This window comes from Taudactylus pleione, unplaced genomic scaffold (assembly GCF_031769625.1).
Source record: "Taudactylus pleione unplaced genomic scaffold, aTauple2 ptg000547l, whole genome shotgun sequence".
In the NCBI taxonomy this organism is placed as follows: Eukaryota; Metazoa; Chordata; class Amphibia; order Anura; family Myobatrachidae; genus Taudactylus; species Taudactylus pleione.
In genome coordinates this window covers 2,182,132-2,201,168 of record NW_028284949.1, presented here as the reverse complement: position 1 = coordinate 2,201,168, position 19,037 = coordinate 2,182,132, and the positions used below count along the sequence as shown (strand labels likewise).

At 49.3% G+C, this 19,037-nt stretch overlaps 2 protein-coding genes across 2 annotated transcripts in view; both read left to right on the top strand.

The window, feature by feature from the left end:
• Positions 1–19,037, top strand: part of LOC148500754 (uncharacterized) — a 66,944-nt gene that overhangs the window by 39,964 nt on the left and 7,943 nt on the right. The window lies entirely within an intron of this gene.
• On the top strand, positions 8,127–15,697 carry LOC148500755 (gastrula zinc finger protein XlCGF66.1-like). The gene is made up of 5 exons (XM_088451420.1): positions 8,127–8,181; positions 10,057–10,204; positions 11,573–11,764; positions 12,042–12,165; positions 15,627–15,697. Exons 2-5 carry the CDS (start codon positions 10,127–10,129, stop codon positions 15,695–15,697), a joined length of 465 nt encoding a protein of 154 aa, XP_088307546.1. The 5' UTR covers positions 8,127–8,181; positions 10,057–10,126.

Sequence of the window (19,037 nt, the reverse complement as noted above, 5' to 3'; positions counted from 1 at the left end):
CCCATCACCTCCCTAGTCATGTGCCTGTATTATTACTATAGATACAAGTGATATCACTGTGACACTCCCAGATCTCCTCACCTCCCTAGTTATGTCCCTGTATTATTACTATAGATATAAGTGATGGCACTGTGACACTCCCAGATCCCCTCACCTCCCTAGTCATGTCCCTGTATTATTACTATAGATATAAGTGATGTCACTGTGACACTCCCAGATTCCCTCACCTCCCTAGTCATGTCCCTGTATTATTACTATAGATATAAGTGATGTCACTGTGACACTCCCAGATTCCCTCACCTCCCCAATCATGTCCCTGTATTATTAATATAGATATAAGTGATGACACTGACACTCCCAGATCCCCTCACCTCCCGTCATGTTCCTGTATTATTACTATAGTATGTGATGTTACTGTGACACTCCCAGACCCCCTCACCTCTTCAGTCATGTCCCTGTATTATTACTATAGATATAAGTGATGTCACTGTGACACTCCCAGATCCCCTCACCTCCCCAGTCATGTCCCTGTATTATTACTATAGATATAAGTGATGCCACAATGACACTCCCAGATCCCCTCACCTCCCCAGTCAGCAGGTAGATGATCTCCAGGGTGATATTTAGTATCCTCTCAGTCCTGTGACTCCTGTACTTGTCCATCCTCAGTGATCAGAGATTTATACGGGACACCTCTCACCCTCACGTGACTTCTAGTAACAAGGATCTGACTCCTCACTGCAGAGATATCTGGGAATAATTATTAGAAGCTATTTCTTACTAGTTATTTATGTAGTGTATTACACAGCACTTTACAGGAAATATTTAGTCACATCTGTCCCTGCCCGAGTGGAGCTTACAATCTACATTTCCTACCACATGGGCACACACAAGTTCCATTCTGGCACCTGAGACAGCTGGCTACCTCACACACATCTGCATTCTGGAACTCTGGCCCTGATTCAGAGCCGCTCGTAAGCGGCAGTACGCTCGTTCCGAGCGATGTTCGCACATCTGCGCATGCGTACGGTTTGTAATACGCATGCGTGAACCAGTCAGTGTGGGCGAAAAACGTTTGTTCGTTATATAGCGAATGCCTGCTATTTTGAGTGACAGGAGGAGGCGTATGTGGGTGGTAACAGGGGAAGGTGCTTGAAAACGGGGAGTGGAAATCAGAACGCAGGTGTGTTTAAAGGTCAAAATGGGCATTTTACGGGTGTGCATAATTAAAACATCAGCGTCATTGACCACGTCACTTGGTTGATTTATAGTCAGAACTGCTCACAATATAGCGGTAGGAAAAACCAGCCACAAGAATAGCGTGCAGTTCATACGCTGTTCGATGTACTCGATTAATCTAATAAATAGCGGACATGACGTATGGTGCGAGCGGCCAGGGGGCGTATTTTTCAAATAAACGTCCGCATGTTTTGTTCGCTCGTTCAGACATAGAGGCGTGAACAGACCGCAATGAGCGAACGGTTAATTTGAATAACCACCCCTTTTTTGGAACGAACGACCGCAAATAGCGACCGGCTCTGAATCAGGGCCTCAGCACAGCTGGCTAATGTACTCAAAGCTTCATTCCGGCATCTGGAACGGTTGGTTAAAGTGGTCAGAGGTCTATTCTGGCACTTGGTACGGATGCTAATGCACTCAAAACTCTATTTTGGCACCCAGAATAGATGGCAAATGTACTCCTTTGCAGCATCTGGAAAAGCTGGCTAACATACTCAGGACTCCATTGCAGCACCCGGAAAAGCTGGCTAACATACTCAGGGCTCTATTGCAGCACCCAGAAAAGCTGGCTAACATACTCAGGGCTCCATTGCAGCACCCGGAAAAGCTGGCTAACATACTCGGGGCTCCATTGCAGCACCCAGAAAAGCTGGCTAACATACTCGGGGCTCCATTGCAGCACCTGGAAAAGCTGGCTAACATACTCAGGGTTCCATTGCAGCACCCGGAATAGCTGGCTAACATACTCAGGGCTCCATTGCAGCACCCGGAAAAGCTGGCTAACATACTCAGGGCTCTATTGCAGCACCCGGAAAAGCTGGCTAACATACTCAGGGTTCCATTGCAGCACCCGGAAAAGCTGGCTAACATACTCAGGGTTCCATTGCAGCACCCGGAATAGCTGGCTAACATACTCAGGGCTCCATTGCAGCACCCGGAAAAGCTGGCTAACATACTCAGGGCTCCATTGCAGCACCCGGAAAAGCTGGCTAACATACTCAGGGCTCTATTGCAGCACCCGGAAAAGCTGGCTAACATACTCAGGGCTCCATTGCAGCACCTGGAAAAGCTGGCTAACATACTCAGGGTTCCATTGCAGCACCCGGAATAGCTGGCTAACATACTCAGGGCTCCATTGCAGCACCCGGAAAAGCTGGCTAACATACTCAGGGCTCTATTGCAGCACCCGGAAAAGCTGGCTAACATACTCAGGGTTCCATTGCAGCACCCGGAAAATCGGGCTAACATACTCAGGGTTCCATTGCAGCACCCGGAATAGCTGGCTAACATACTCAGGGCTCCATTGCAGCACCCGGAAAAGCGGGCTAACATACTCAGGGCTCCATTGCAGCACCCGGAAAAGCTGGCTAACATACTCAGGGCTCTATTGCAGCACCCAGAAAAGCTGGCTAACATACTCAGGGCTCCATTGAAGCACCCGGAAAAGCTGGCTAACATACTCAGGGCTCTATTGCAGCACCCAGAAAAGCTGGCTAACATACTCAGGGCTCCATTGCAGCACCCAGAAAAGCTGGCTAACATACTCAGGGCTCCATTGCAGCACCTGGAAAAGCTGGCTAACATACTCAGGGCTCCATTGCAGCACCCGGAAAAGTTGGCTAACATACTCAGGGCTCTATTGCAGCACCCGGAAAAGCTGGCTAACATACTCAGGGTTCCATTGCAGCACCCGGAAAAGCTGGCTAACATACTCAGGGCTCCATTGCAGCACCCGGAAAAGCTGGCTAACATACTCAGGGCTCCATTGCTGCACCCAGAAAAGCTGGCTAACATAATCCGGGCTCCAATGCAGCACCCGGAAAAGCTGGCTAACATACTCAGGGCTCCATTGAAGCACCCTGAAAAGCTGGCTAACATACTCAGGGCTCTATTGCAGTACCTGGAAAAGCTGGCTAACATACTCAGGGTTCCATTGCAGCACCCGGAAAAGCTGGCTAACATACTCAGGGTTCCATTGCAGCACCCGGAATAGCTGGCTAACATACTCAGGGCTCCATTGCAGCACCTGGAAAAGCTGGCTAACATACTCAGGGCTCCATTGCAGCACCCGGAAAAGCTGGCTAACATACTCAGGGCTCCATTGCTTGACCTGGAATAGCTGGCTAACATACACCAGGCTCCATTGCAGCACCTGGAAAAGCTGGCTAACATACTCCGGGCTCCACTGCAGAACCCGGAAAAGCTGGCTAACACACTCAGGGCTCCATTGCAGCACCCAGAAAAGCTGGCTAACATACTCAGGGCTCCATTGCAGCACCCGGAAAAGCTGGCTAACATACTCAGGGCTCCATTGCAGCACCCGGAAAAGCTGGCTAACATACTCAGGGCTCCATTGCTGCACCCAGAAAAGCTGGCTAACATACTCAGGGCTCCATTGCAGCACCTGGAAAAGCTGGCTAACATACTCAGGGTTCCATTCCAGCACCTGGAAAAGCTGGCTAACATACTCAGGGTTCCATTGCAGCACCCAGGAAAAGCTGTCTAACATACTCAGGGTTCCATTCCAGCACCCGGAATAGCTGGCTAACATACTCAGGGCTCCATTGCAGCACCTGGAAAAGCTGGCTAACATACTCAGGGCTCCATTGCTGCAGCCAGAAAAGCTGGCTAACATACTCAATGCTCCATTGCAGCATCTGGAAAAGCAGGCTAACATACTCAGGGCTCCATTGCAGCACCTGGAAAAGCTGGCTAACATACTCAGGGCTCCATTGGAGCACCTGGAAAAGCTGGCTAACATACTCAGGGTTCCATTCCAGCACCTGGAAAAGCTGGCTAACGTACTCAGGGCTCAATTGCAGCACCCTGAATAGATGGTTAACGCAGGGCCGGCTCTAGGGATGTTCAACCAGTGCGGTCACATAGGGGCGCCACCCATAGAGGGCGCACCCCTCCACAAAATCCCGATTTCAGCAGGACAGTACTGTCCCACTGTTCCACCCGTGGGCCTGAAGTGGCCCGCGGGTGGTCAAATCGGGAGGTTGAGGACCCCCACCACCGCAGCTGTGTGGCGGTGTCAGACCCCTGGAGTGTGAATGGATGTGGCATCCATTCACTGACGGGAGAGGGCTGGTGGAAGCCCAGGCAGTGATGGAGGGCTGGGCTTTACCCCCAGCCTGACGTTATTTGCACGCCTACAAATAACGTCATATAGGGGTGTGGCCTATGGTAATGAGGGCACGCCCCCAATTGCGGCCACGCGTGATTGCAGGGCGCTACGTACCGGGCCGGCACAGGGTGCTCAGACCCCTGGAGCCGGCCCTGGGTTAACGTACTGTAGCTCCATACCAGCACCCAGAATGGCAGGATAGTGGGCCTCATTCAGAGGCGGTCATTTAGATGCAAGCGGTCGCTCTGAATCAGGGCGGCCGCTTGCATCCTGAACGGCCGCCTCCTTGTCGATCGTTAAGCTGTGGGTTAACAGCCACAGCTCTAACGACCGACATGGGTGATGGTCGCGATGGTCAAGACCATCGCGACCATCGGGTCTTACGTCCAGACCCTAGGGTAGGGTCTGGGCACTCGTAAGCCCCAGGGAGCTTCCTGCTCTGTTCGAGCAGGAAGTTCCCCACTGATATCAGAAATGACATCGCATGGTCACAGCTCCATCACTAGAGGAAGAACCTGATCTGCACATAGTGTCCTCATGTGAGGGGAGCGGTGGCCATTTTCTTACTGTCAGACAGACTCACAGTGAACTGTACATAATGCAGCCAGTTCCCCTTCTGCACATGAGCCTGTCTGCCCCCCTACTGGTCACATATGGAAGAGGAAAGGGATTTAAGGGAAATTTTCTGGTAATAAGTAATTTTTAGCTTCTGTGTACATTTAATGTTCGGTAACCAGGACTCCGGCTTCTATAAGATCCCAATGCAGGCTACGAGTAATGCAGCCATACATCTAACCAGCAATTACCCATGCTGCCCGTGGCGATAAACCCAACAGGTGAATCAGAGCTCCCCACATTCTGTAATGCTGAGGAGGGGCTTTACTAGGCCACACCCCCTGATGCAACATTTTAGGGTCATGACTGTGTGTCGCCCCATTTTGTGACCCCAGCTCTTACCATGGTGTCAGCTAGTGACCCTCAGTGATGTAACACACCAGGGTAAGTCCACACCGGCATAAGCCCCATGACAGGACTTATAGGCATATTATATGCTGCGCCACACGGTAACCTGGCTGTACGGAGCTGCTCATACAGCCTTGTCTAATAGGCCCCACACACCGTGACGCTGGCAGCCCACAGCCCAATCCCAGATGAGGTATGAGGATCTCACACACTGCTCTGGGCCATCAGACTGTGCCATGTTATTGGCAGCTATGTCAGATGCTGGTGTGTAATGCAGCATAGGGCTGTGGGCATAGAGGGATGGCGTGGCTGTGCCAGGGAATTACAAGACCAATTAATACCCTCAGGATGCCTGGCTTCAAACGGGCAGCACCATGAGACATCTATGTTACACAACAAAGTCACTGTCATGACTGGGCACATGGACTGGAGACTGGGTCACTAACCCAATTCATATTATGTGCGTGTGGTAACCCTGGTAAGCTGGACCCCTTAGTTATTGCCCAGTCTTACTCTGTTACCATGCCACAACTGTAACCTGCTGCAGAATAGGCTGGCATTATACAACTAATACTGGGAGGCTTTCCTGTACCCTGAGCCCCTGGTTATTATAGACACTCACCCCAGCCTATAGTACTTGCTAAGTAACGTAGCACTATAGGATTAGACGTGCAGGGACCCCAGCAGCCATATTCCCATTACATCCGGGTCACACAGGAAGGTGTCTCATGCATGCCCCCTGCAGGTGGTATATGGCATGCTCTCCCTACATCCCCCCGCTGTCACTTACAGTGCAGATGTGGGCAATCGGTCAGAAGGATGCAGACATGTAGCAGTAGCTGGAGGGTAATACCTCAGCCACTATGGGCCCCAGACCTAACCATGCAATGTGTCTATTATTATTCTCCCCTATTTATATGGCGCCATAAGGGGTCCGCAGCGCCGTACAGCACATAACCAGGAACAGTATGACCACAAAGATACAACCAGGGCGGTAGTTTATGTAGCTGAGCCTGTGCAGTTGTGATAGAGTATTTGGGGCCCTGTGGCCCCGTTATTTACCACGAGAGGTGTGTGGTACCACAGGCAGAGAGATAATCAGTGTATTATAGTCAGCTCTGCCAGCACTGTATCAGGACGTGGGGTCCTGCGAGATCGCAGTCCTGGTGTAGTACGATACGTTCTCGGCGAGTCACATGACCATCTCTGGCCACAGTCAGATGGCAGACTCAGGGGTACATACTGGGGTCCCTGACACCGCGCATTACATCGCAGCAGCGCATTTGTGCGTGCTGTCTGTGTAGCGCTGCAGCATAGGGGGCTTTAGGACTTACTGTACTTGTACAATAGTAATAATCACTCATCTCCGTCACCATGCGTCATGCCAATAAGGAGGAAGTAATGGCAGCTATAGGCAATAATAGTAACAATATATAAAGGTGAGAATAAATAAGCAGATAATGGGAACTAGGTTGGGGGGTGTCAGGGTTATGGTGTCACATGTATAGTCATAGAGAGTGGAAAGTCAGGGGTCTGTGAGGCCCAGGCAGAGAGAGGTAGGAGGGATAGGATCCAGGACAGCCCTGCACCCAATGAGAGGAGAGGCTGGCGGTGAGGAAACTGTGCTAGTATACATGGTGGGTGCAATGGCTGGTGGAAAGCATGTGACAGTGGTTGGTGAGCAGAAGGGGCGTGTGAGGCAGTGGGTGGTGATCAGAGGGGGCATGCAAGAAACTCTATAGATACATAGCCCTGCCTAGCCCATCAATTACATTATGCTTTCTTAAAGAGCCTGATCAACTCTTCTTATGTGTTGGATTATACTCTGTAATTGCATCCCATATGTTCATTGATAATATTGTGTATTTATATTTTGTTATATGTGCTGCTATTTGATTTTACATTGTATGAATAATTTGTCATATCTATATTTCTAATTGATGTGTGCTACATCAGTGTCCCAGTATATGTATTGGAGCGCAGTACTCCTTGGTTTATTTATTATATGTATGGGAGGTTGACAATAAACCTCCTTTTATACCGCTGGATCAGTACTTGCTCCTCCTGCTCCTTTAGCGCTAGGTACTTTTCTTTTCATCTATTAACTAGCTCAACACAGGTGGCTGCAATTAGGTGGGAAGTCAAGGAGCAGACCATGTTGTGCCAGGTGGAAGGGGTCATGTTGGAGGATAGGCCATCTACCCCACATACCCCCAGCTTCCCCCTCACATTGCCATCTACCCCACATACTCCCAGCTTCCCTCACATTGCCATCTACCCCACATACCCCCAGCTTCCCTCACATTGCCATCTACCCCACATACCCCCAGCTTCCCCCTCACATTGCCATCTACCCCACATACCCCCAGCTTCCCTCACATTGCCATCTACCCCACATACCCCCAGCTTCCCCCTCACATTGCCATCTGACCCCATGTCCCAAGCTTCCACCTCACACTGCCATCTGCCCCCAGCTTCCCCCTCACACTGCCATCTGCCCCCAGCTTCCCCCTCACACTGCCATCTGCCCCCAGCTTCCCCCTCACACTGCCATCTGCCCACATGCCCCCAGCTTTTACAAAGCAGCCTGCTGGACCCGGGACAGTGACGACTGTGACTGCCAATCACATTTTACATCCGGCCTGTGCGTTCCACTATACTTCCGGCCTGTGCGTTCCATCCTATTTTCGGGCTGTGCGGTCCACTCTACTTCCGGACTGTGCGTTCCATGCTACTTCCGAGATGTGCGTTTCACGCACAGGAAATGTGATCTCATCTATTGCTGCAGCTTCCTGGTATCCGTCCAAAAAGCGCGACAAAGGCGACTTCTCTGTGTCCGGAAGCAGCAGGTAATGGTGTCCTAGTATACAGGGAAAGTGGCCTTCGGTGTCGTACTCTACAGGCGGAGCAGCCTGTGTTGTCCTACTCTACAAGGGGAGCAGCCTGTGGTGTTCTACTATACAGAAGGAGCAGCCTTTGGTGCCCTACTATTCAGGGGGAGCAGCCTGGTTGTCCTATTATACAGGGGGAGTAGCCTGTGGTGCCCTACTATACAGGGAAAGCGCCTGTGGTGTTCTACTATACAGGGGGAGTAGCCTGTGGTGTCCTACTATACAAGGGGAGCGACCTGTGGTGTCCTGCTATACAGATGGAGTGGCCTTTTGTGCCCTACCATACAAGGGGAGCAGCGTTTGGTGCCGTACTATACAGAGAGAGCGGCTTTTGGTTCCCTACTATACAGGGGGAGCAGCCTGTTTTGTCCTACTCTACAGGGGAGCAGCTTGTGGTGTCCTATTCTACAGGAGGAGCAGCCAGTGTTGTACTACTATACAGTGGGAGCGGCCTGTTGTATTTTTAATATCCAGGGGCAGCAGCATGTGGTGTTCTACTATACAAGTGGAGCATTCTGCAGTATCCTACTGTATAGGGGGAGTGTCCTGCAGTGTCCTACTATACAGGGGAGCAGCATGTGGTGTTCTACTGGTGTGTCCTATACAGGGGGAGCAGACTTTGGTGTCTTCCTATACAGGAAGAGCAGCCTGTGGTGTCCTAGTATACAGAAGGCGCAGCCTGTGGTGTCCTAGTATACAGGAGGAGCAGCCTGTGGTGTTCTGTTACTATTATTATATAGGGGAACAGTCTGTGGTGTCCTGTTGCTATTATTATATAGGGGGAGCAGCCTGTGGTCTCCTGTTATTATTATACAGGGAGCAGCCTGTGGTCTCCTGTTATTATTATACAGGGGGAGCAGCCTGTGGTGTCCTGTTATAGTAGCAGCTTCATAGTAATAATAGCAGTAATGAGTGGTCTGGAAATAACACATAGTAGGTATAACATGAATGTATATACCATATGGTAAATAACAGGAGCTGGGAAGGATGTGTGAGAAGGACAAAGACCGGCCATGTAACAAAGGGCTGCACTCCCTGAGCTAAGACTGTCTGTCAGGGCGTCTTGTTATACTGAGCGATAGAGACTCTCTCAGAGACAGCCAGTGGCTGTGACAGTCCCCAGATCCTCAGAGTGTCACTGATTATCCCCCAGGACATGTCTCACCCCACCCTACGCTGCATACACATGGCCGGCAGGCTGGTCACACAAGACCCCTACATCTGAGGTGCGGTAATTTGTGATTTCATCATTTATGTAGAGTGACTGATGGAATTCTGTATGTTTGTCCCCTGGGCTGCCTGCTGTCATATCCCTTTTTGTTTTTTTTAACCTCTTTTCCCTTCTCCCCACCCCTATCTTACTATCACCTCTGTACAGCTGTTACACCCTCTGTTGTACATTCTGTATTCCTATATTAGTTCCCCTCTCCCCATATCTGCACCTCTTCTGCTCTCCTGTGTACTCTCCCCTCACACCCCTGTTATCTGAGACCTCAGTATAGTCACAAATTCTCTCAATTTCTGGAATAAATTTTAAACAAAAGTAAAAAATCCCAACATCCCTAATTCATGTGTTTGTGAAAGATTCACATGGAGTAAATTGCACCAAATATGTGTCTGGGAGGAATAAGACCCCCGGCCAGGAGAGAATCATTAGTGTAACCTTATTCAGTACAGCGCTGTGTGACTGTCTCTAAGAAGCCTTATGGGGCTGGCTCACAGGAACCTCTGACAGACACTGACTAGGGCTCTATGGCCGGGGGGGGAGGGGAAACTTACTGGTCACTCACTGTTACATGAGTTCTCTGTGATGTGTATTCTATTTATTCCTAGACTGTCCAGCTGTGAGGAACCAGAGTCTTTATTACACGTTACACGTTCTATTCCCACTGATTCACTAAGGATGGACAAGGACGGAAGTCATAAGACTGAGAGGATCTTACATCTTACCCTGGAGATCATCTACCTGTTGACTGGGGAGGTGAGGGGATGTAGGGGTATCACACTGGCATCACTTATATCAATAGTAATAATACAGGGATATGACTGGGGAGGTGAGGGGTTCTGGGAGTGCCACAGTGACATCACTAATAGCTATAGTAATAATACAGGGACATGACTGGGGAGGTGAGGGGATCTGGGAGTGTCACAGTGACATCACATATCCATAGTAATAATACAAGGACGTGACTTAGGAGGTGAGAGAGTATGGGAGCATCACATTGACATCACTTATATCTATAGTAATAATAAAGGGACATGACTGGGGAGATGAGAGGGTCATAGTCTTCATTCTAGCACCCTACACCTGTCACAACCCATGCAGTTCCTCTTTCCTGTCTGGGGTATCACTCTCTTCTCTAGTCCTTCTTGCACAGTCAGCTGATCCAATAAATTTGTGATATACAGATCATTGTGTTCTAGAAGCACCAGAGCAGAGAGTGACACCCTTTGACAGGTGCAAGGTGCTAGAATGAAGACTGGGGACATGACGGGGGAGGTGACGGGATCTGGGAGTGTCACAGTGACATCACTAATATCTATAGTAATAATACAGGGACATGACTGGGGAGGTGAGGGGATCTAGGAGTGTCACTGTGACATCACTTATATGTAGACTTACCATACTATCCCTTTAAACCGGGACACTCATGAATTGCACAGGTTCTGTGGCTGGCCGACTTCAAGCCTACATTTCTCCTTGTTTTAATCAGCCATAGAACCTGTGTAATTAATGGGTGTCCCAGTTTAAAGGGATAGTATGGTAAGCCTACTTATATCGATAGTAATAATACAGGGACATGACTGGGGAGGTGAGGGGATCTGGTAGTGTCACAGTGACATCACTTATATCTATAGTAATAATACAGGGACATGACTGGGGAGGTGAGGGGATCTGGTAGTGTCACAGTAACATCACTTATATCTATAATAATAATACAGGGACATGACTGGGGAAGTGAGGGGATCTGGGAGTGTCACAGTGACATCATTTATATCTATAGCAATAATATAGGGGCATGACTGGGGAGGTGAGGGACATCACATATCTATAGTAATAACCGAGAAGCTGGGAGCTGGTCTCAGATATTAGTATCTGTCCCATAGTCCTCATGGGAGTTGGGATTTAGTACATTGCTCGCAGTAAGTTATTTACTGTCTGTCACTGACACAAAGATGTCGGAGCTGCAGGAAATACTATATACTCTACATTTTCCTGTATATAGGAGATTATTAGATTTGCTTTTGTGAAATAGAGTCTACTTGTATATTATGCAAAGTGAATAATAAACAGCCTCTATTAGGTAGAGGTTAATTGACCTTCTCATTGATCTCCCCCAATACACAGGATTACACAGTAGTGAAGAAGATATCAGGTGAATGTGAGACTCCCAGCAGTCGTCCCCGTGTGTCAGGAGGACTGAGCAGGACCCAGAGCCCCATCACGGTGCCTCCATCACACTCACTGATACATGAGAGACACAATAACCAGAAGATCCTGGAACTCACCAACAAGAACATTCAGCTGCTGACTGGAGAGGTGACTGCTGGGAATGGGACATTATACAGTAACACCAGGGGATGTGTCTGGGTGATGACTGGAGAGGTGACTGCTGGGAATGGGACATTATACAGTAACACCAGGGGATGTGTCTGGGTGATGACTGGAGAGGTGACTGCTGGGAATGGGACATTATACAGTAACACCAGGGGATGTGTCTGGGTGATGACTGGAGAGGTGACTGCTGGGAATGGGACATTATACAGTAACACCAGGGGATGTGTCTGGGTGATGACTGTATCATTGTGTGTGTCAGGTTCCTATAAGGTGTGAGGACGTCACTGTCTATTTCTCCATGCAGGAGAGGGAGTATATAGAGGAACACAGGGGTCTGTACAAGGACATGATGATGGAGAATCACCGGTCCCTCACATCACTGGGTAAGGGGAGACTGTCATTTATTGTAATGGGGAGAGCAGCTATGGGGCCACCTATATACACAGCATCTGATAATCACATATATACAGTGTAATCAGTCACTGTGTGTCTCCTACAGATGGGGCCAGTAACAGAAATACCCCAGAGAGATGTCCCCGTCCTCTTTATTCCCAGGATGATACAGAGGAGAATCACAGTGTCCCACAGGAGGATCAGGTAGGTGGGATTGCAGGGCAAAACAGAGTTGCTGCTGATAGTCACAGGGTTAGGATCCAAGTGTATCTAGACAAACAAATCACCCAACAATTAGATAAATGTTATCGCCAATCTGCACCTTCTCTAATATGCAGGTGCCCAAACTTTCGGAAGTATACATTTTACTCTCAATAAATAACATTGGACGTTAGGAATGCGTCATATTTTTGTTGGTTGTTTAGGATGAAGTTGTGACTTGTATTAAGATAGAAGAAATAGAGGCAGAAGAAGAAACGTATGTGACTGATATGAAGGCAGAAGATATAGAGGGAAAAAAAGAGACGTATGTGATGGGTGATCAGCTGTGTAATGAGAAGGAGGAAATCCCTACAGATATCAGCACAGGTGAGTAATAAACTTAATACAAAAATAGTCACATTTTCTCCTTGATCAGTCACTAATAAAATCTCTTATCCTATACCCTCCTCTGTCAGTACAGACTAATGAGGGAAATGTGTCAGCTCAGTGGGGGAATAAGGAGCTATTATGCTCCTGCTCTCCCCCTCACATCATGTCACTGTGTGTTACCAGCCCAGAGATCTGACCAGTCTCCTCCCCACACTCTCTGGTGTATCTCATACATCAGGAGCCATCAGCCCCTATTATACTCCTGCTCTCCCCCTCACATCATGTCACTGTGTTTTACCAGCCCAGAGATCTGACCAGTCTCCTCCCCACACTCTCTGGTGTATCTCATACATCAGGATCTGTCAGCCCCTATTATACTCCTGCTCTCCCCCTCACATCATGTCAATGTGTTTTACCAGCCCAGAGATCTGACCAGTCTCCTCCCCACACTCTCTGGTGTATCTCATACATCAGCACAAGGGAGGTCACCATAGTGAGTCCATAATTGATGGTAGTAATATATGTTTCTTCTTCAGGGTCCATAGGGCTCCACAGGGAGACATTGGTGTGCAGGTGGGACCTGGACGACCGGACACCAACAGCAAAGCTTATTAATTCTAGGAAGCTCCAGCCCCTCCCCCCATACCCCACCCACAGCCTGAGGGCACTTCAGTTTCATTGGTGTCCGACAAGGAGCTGGACCACCATTATAACAGGGCTGCCTTAAGCAGCTGAAGCTTTTATTTTTTTTATTTTATTTATTTTATTTTTTTTACCAGTTGGGCGAGCAGCACTAGACTGTCCTCCGGACGTCTGTGCTGCCACCCCATCACCCCTCCGCGGCGCCGTGACTCCAAGCCTGTGCCAGGTACTCCCGGCAGGGTTCCGCGGGGGACTAGGTAGTAGGCTCCCCGAAACCCCAGACTGCAGTCCGGAATACAGGGGACAGGTAAGGCGGAATTCCGTTCACGGGGACCCACGTAATAGTGCAGTCTTGCCTCCGGTCTCCGTAGACAGACCGGAGGCGCTGATGTGGACACTGGCTCACCCACTACTCCACTAGACCACCGGGGCAATAACATACTGGCTCAGAGGCATATTATTAAGGCCAGGGCACCCGGTGGTTAATGTCAGCCAGGGGATAAGGCGCTCTCCCTGCAGCCCCTCCCCTAGCACAGGGCGCCATTCCACTACGGTCCCGGTGTTCCCTGGGCTGCTCCTCCCTCACCCCCTTGCCCCCTCAGAGACACGCGGTAGCCGTTTTAGGCAAGCAGTCTCCTGGAATCGCTGGGTCCAGTCTCCCTGTATACCTCTCCCAAGGGCCAGGTTATACAGTGCTATATTCTATCAGCCACTGCGGTCTGTGTAGTTGAAAATAGTGCCCATTGCAGACATGTAATGTTCTTTTCTGATATGTATGTGACTTGTGCTAGCGCTAATCTCTGTTTTTCTATACTGTCAGTTATAACTATCCCTTTCTTCTGCTATACCCTGTCATACTAAGGTATAGAGGGTCACTGTCCCACACATTTGTGAGAGCTATCACATACTTCATACTGCGTGGCACACTACATTGTGCCATATCTAACGCGGTTGCACACTCCCTGGTATCATATGTAGCGCTGCTGCACACTACCTTGTGCCATATATAGTGCTGTCGCTCCAGGGGAGCCACAAATAGCGTAGTTGCAAACTATATTGTGCTATATATTGCTCTGTTGCACATTACCTTGTGCCATATATAGTGCTGTTGCATACTACATGATGCCATATATAGCACTGTTGCATACTACATGGTGCCATATATAGTGCTGTTTCATATTATATTGAGTCATATATAGCGCGTCTGCACACTACATTGTGCCATATGTCACATACTGCAGGGTGTTCACTGCACTGTATCATTACTATGGCCGGCAGAGAAAATAATATTAAACAACCTCAGGATCCTGTCCCTTTCTGTTGACCTGTGAAGCCTGCTCAGGGGGCTTAGCCCTAGAGGACTTCATTTAGGATGGGCTTTGCACTAATTGTAGCACAGCCCCTGGTCCCTCAGCCCCGGTGTCTTTCCCTCAGGACCCTCCCTGGGCGGCCATTTCACAAATGCTGGCAAAAATTACGGAACAGAGATCGGTCCCTGTAGTGGCTCCCCCTGTAGGATGGCCACAGCAGGTACTCCCTGCAAATCCTTTGCCTCCCCCATGGGTGACATGGTGTCTACATCAGTACAGAGTTTGGCTACTACTTCTACTGCCTTGCAGTTAATGCTACACAAGGAAAAGTCTTTACCTACCAAACCCTCTAAACGTGCTCTGTTATCCTCCCAGTCCACTCCGTTATCTGATTCTGACATATCATCTGGGGCGGCAAAAGATGCCTCTCTCACTCTGACTCCATCTCCAGAGAAGAGGAGACACCCTCTAAGCTAGACACACAACAACCCACATTAGCGCTGGTATTTTATTATCTAAGCTAGATATACCTGCTATTGTCAGAGCTGTAAAATCCATTTTACAATTAGAAGAGGAAGAACCCGCTCCTAAGAAAAAGAATGCACTTTTTAAATGACAAAGGAAGTTTTACCAGAGTTGCCTCAATCAGACCAGCTATCTGATCACATGAGTGAAGCATGGATCATGCCTGGTAAAAGGTTTCAGATTCCAAAACGATTCAGTTCCTTTTACCCTCTTCCAGCTACTGATTGCATTAAATGGGAAGTTCCCCCAGCGGTGGATTCTCATGTAACTCGTTTGGTTAAAAATGCCACGTTACTATTTGAAGGAGACGACTGCTACCTCCTTGAAGGAGACGACAGATAGACATATAGAAGCTTATCCTAAATCCACATACTCTCTTACAGGAGCTATTACTCAACCTGCTAGAGCAAATGCCTGGGAGCGAAAGCCATTGAGAGTTGGGCAAAGGCCCTAGAAGACACACTTCACCCTGATGCTTCAAGGGAGCAAATCTCCTATGTATCTCACATTAGGGATGCAGCCTCCTACTTAGATGAGGCAGCTATTGATAGGCTCTCCTGGCCTCCAGGATATCTGCCACTTCGGTAGTGGCCCGATGTATCATTTGGCTCTGTTCCTGGAAAGCAGATTAAGACACAAAACGGGCTCTGGAGTTTCTCCCTTATTCGGGAGGCATCCTAGTTGATCCAGAGCTAGATAAAATTGTGACTACTTTGGCAGCTTTCAAGACTGAGTTCCTGCCATCTGCCTCTAATACAAAACGAAGAACGTCATAATTTCATTTCCTTCGCCCTCAAGGCAAAGCCAAGCTTCAGTCCTTTCCATGGCACCAGACATCAGCCAAGACCTCCAAGCCTAGGGCCAAACAGGCCTGGGTTACTAGACGTCCACCTGCCAAGTCTGCAGACAAACCTGCAGCTTAACGGGCAGGCTTCTCCTTGGGGGCTCCCAGGGTGGGAGGTCGACTTCTTCAGTTTGCCCAGGTTTGACATCAAACCAAGTCAGATACCTGGGTAAGAGAAGTGGTCTTCCATGCCCTCTCCTTCCCGAAGCGACCCCCACCCCGCAGTTCTTTTGCACAGGACCTCCATCGAACTCAACCAAGGCCCTGCTGCTCAACAAAGCCATTTAGTCCGGCCTCTCTTCGTCATCAAAGGATCAGACTGCTCCCATACTTGGATGATCTTTTGCTGTTGGCAAGCTCTCTAGAGACTCTTCAACCCCATCTGCAGGTAACCATTACCTTTCTACAAATGCACGGTTGGCTGATCAACTGGAAAAAGGCTTCCAGACACCCTCTCAAAGGATGGTACATTTGGGAGTCCTCCTGGACTGGGGCGCAGTAACCGGCCAACATTTCTTCCAGGGCCGATGGTCCCCAGTCGAGGCAATGTCGCCAGTCAACATCCTGGAACTTCGAGCTCTCACTCTGGCTTAGGATATTCTGAAAAACAGGCCAGTACAAGTACAGTCCGACAACGCCATGGCAGTGGCCTACCTCAATCAAGGGGGCACTCATAGTCATTCAGCAATGACAGAAGTGTCTCACATTCTCACATGGGCAGAACGCACTCCCCCCCCCCCCCCCCCCCCCATCCATCGCCGCAGTATTCATCTCGGGGATTCTCAGTTGCGAAGCAGATTTCCTCAGCTGCCATGATGTGCATGCAGGAGAATGGTCTCTACACCTAGAAGTCTTTCAGCTCCTGGTGGACAAATGGGGTCTACCGACGTGAAACTTATGGCCTCACGACACAACCACAAATTTCCAGTGTACGGGTCCAGGACAAGGGACCCCAAAGCAACCTTCATGGATGCATTGTCTGTGAAGTGGACCTTCCATTTGACATACCTCTTCTGTCCAGTTTCCCTTCTTCCTCTGGTTCTTTGGCAGTTCAAGCAAGAAGGGGGCACGGTCCTGTTGGTAGCTCCAGTTTGGCCCAGACGCCATTGGTACTCCAATCTTCAGAGTCTCTCCATAGACTCTCCTCTCCAACTTCCTCAACGACCTGACCTGTTGTATCAGGGTTCCTGTGTACATCCAGACATCCCTCCTAAGGTCTAGCTCTGTGGTCCAGACCATGCTCAGAGAGCGTAAGTGGGCCTCTACCCGGATTTATCACCGGGTGTGGCATACATATTTCCAGTGCTGTGCTACCAGAAAGTTTGACCCTTTTTAGGGTTTGTAGAATCCTTGCCTTTCTTCAAGCTGGATTAGATCTCTGACTCTGCCTGGCCTCTCTGAAAGTGCACATCTCTGTTCTGTCCAACTGGTTCCAGCTGCTCCACTGCCAGATGTTCACACCTTCCTGCAGGGTGTTCTCCATATACAGCCTCCCTTTGTCCCTCCTGTGGCTCCTTTTGGATTTCTCAGTGGTTCTCCACGCACTTCAGGAGCTCCATTTGAACCTTTGTACTTAGACGTAAAAAGGCTCTCTGTGAAGAGTGTTTTTCTTCTGGCTATAGCGTCTGCCCATAGTGGATCGGATTTAGGGGCGCTCTCCTGTCGCACCCCATTTCTGATTTTTCATCAGGACAGGGCTGTTCTTTGAGAGTGCCTTGGCTTACATCCCAAGGTGGTCTCTCGTTTCCACCTTAAAGAGGAAATTGTAGTTCCGATCACCAGACCTCTCGACAGGTGAGGCCTTCTTGGATGTGGTCCGTGCTCTTAGGATCTACGTGAATCGAATTGGTTCCATCAGGAAAATGGATTCCCTCTTTGTTCTATATGGATTCCACAAGAAGGGATGGCCAGGTAACAAACAGACTCTGGCTAGATGCCTTCGCATGACTATCCCACAGGCTTACACGCAGGCAGGCCTTCCTGTGCCGGCTACAGTATCTCTGCTCATTCTACTCTCTCTGTGGGTCCCTCATGGGCAGCCCGCCGTGGCGCATCTGCCGAACAACCGGCAAAGTGGCCACGTGGTCTTCTGTCTACACCTTTTTTAGGTTCTATGCCTTTGATACATCTGCCTCTCTGGATGCTTCCTTTGGTCGCTGGGTTCTCCTCTCAGCTGAGGGGCATCCCCGCCCTTGAACAACTGCTTTTGGGACATCCCCATTGTCTCCCTGTAGAGCCCTATGGACCCTGAAGAAGAAAAGGAGAGTTATGGTAAAACTTACCCTTGTTAACTCTCTTTCTTCGAAGTCCACCAGGCACCCACCCTGACGCACTTTGTTTTATGGATTTAATTTCTTAGTTTCCTTCTCTGTGTGAGAGTGTGATTTTTCAGTGTACCAGTCTTCCTTCTCTCCTATCCTGCTCTGCCTTGGGCTTGTTGACAAAACTGAGTTGCCTTTAGGCTGTGGGTGGCGTATAGGGGGAAGGACCGGAGCATCCTGGGACAGAAAAAGCTTTGCTGCTGGTGTCTGGTCCTCCAAGTACCACCTACACCCATTGTCTCCCTGTGGACCCTATGGACTTTGAAGACAGAGTTAACAAAGGTAAGATTTACCATAACTCTCCTTTTTGAGCCGATTGGCTGGGGTTATTGAAAGTACTCACAGCTGTAGAGTCGGCATGTCACACACCTCCCCAGGAGTTCAGCAGCACCACGCTGCTTCAGGTTCCAAGAGAAATTATAGAAGCAGCAATTGGCTGCTAGCTTTTGTAGAGAATGGGGCTTGTCTGGTTCCAGGACGCAGACGTGTGACGTCATCAGTGCGGGCCGCGGGAGTCTCCGCAGAATGCTGGAGGCTGTCAATTACAATCTGTTGTCCTGAATGAAGCAGGACACCGCGGCCGGCCATGCCTCCCACTAAGTATATGTAGCAGCTTAACAACACAGCTG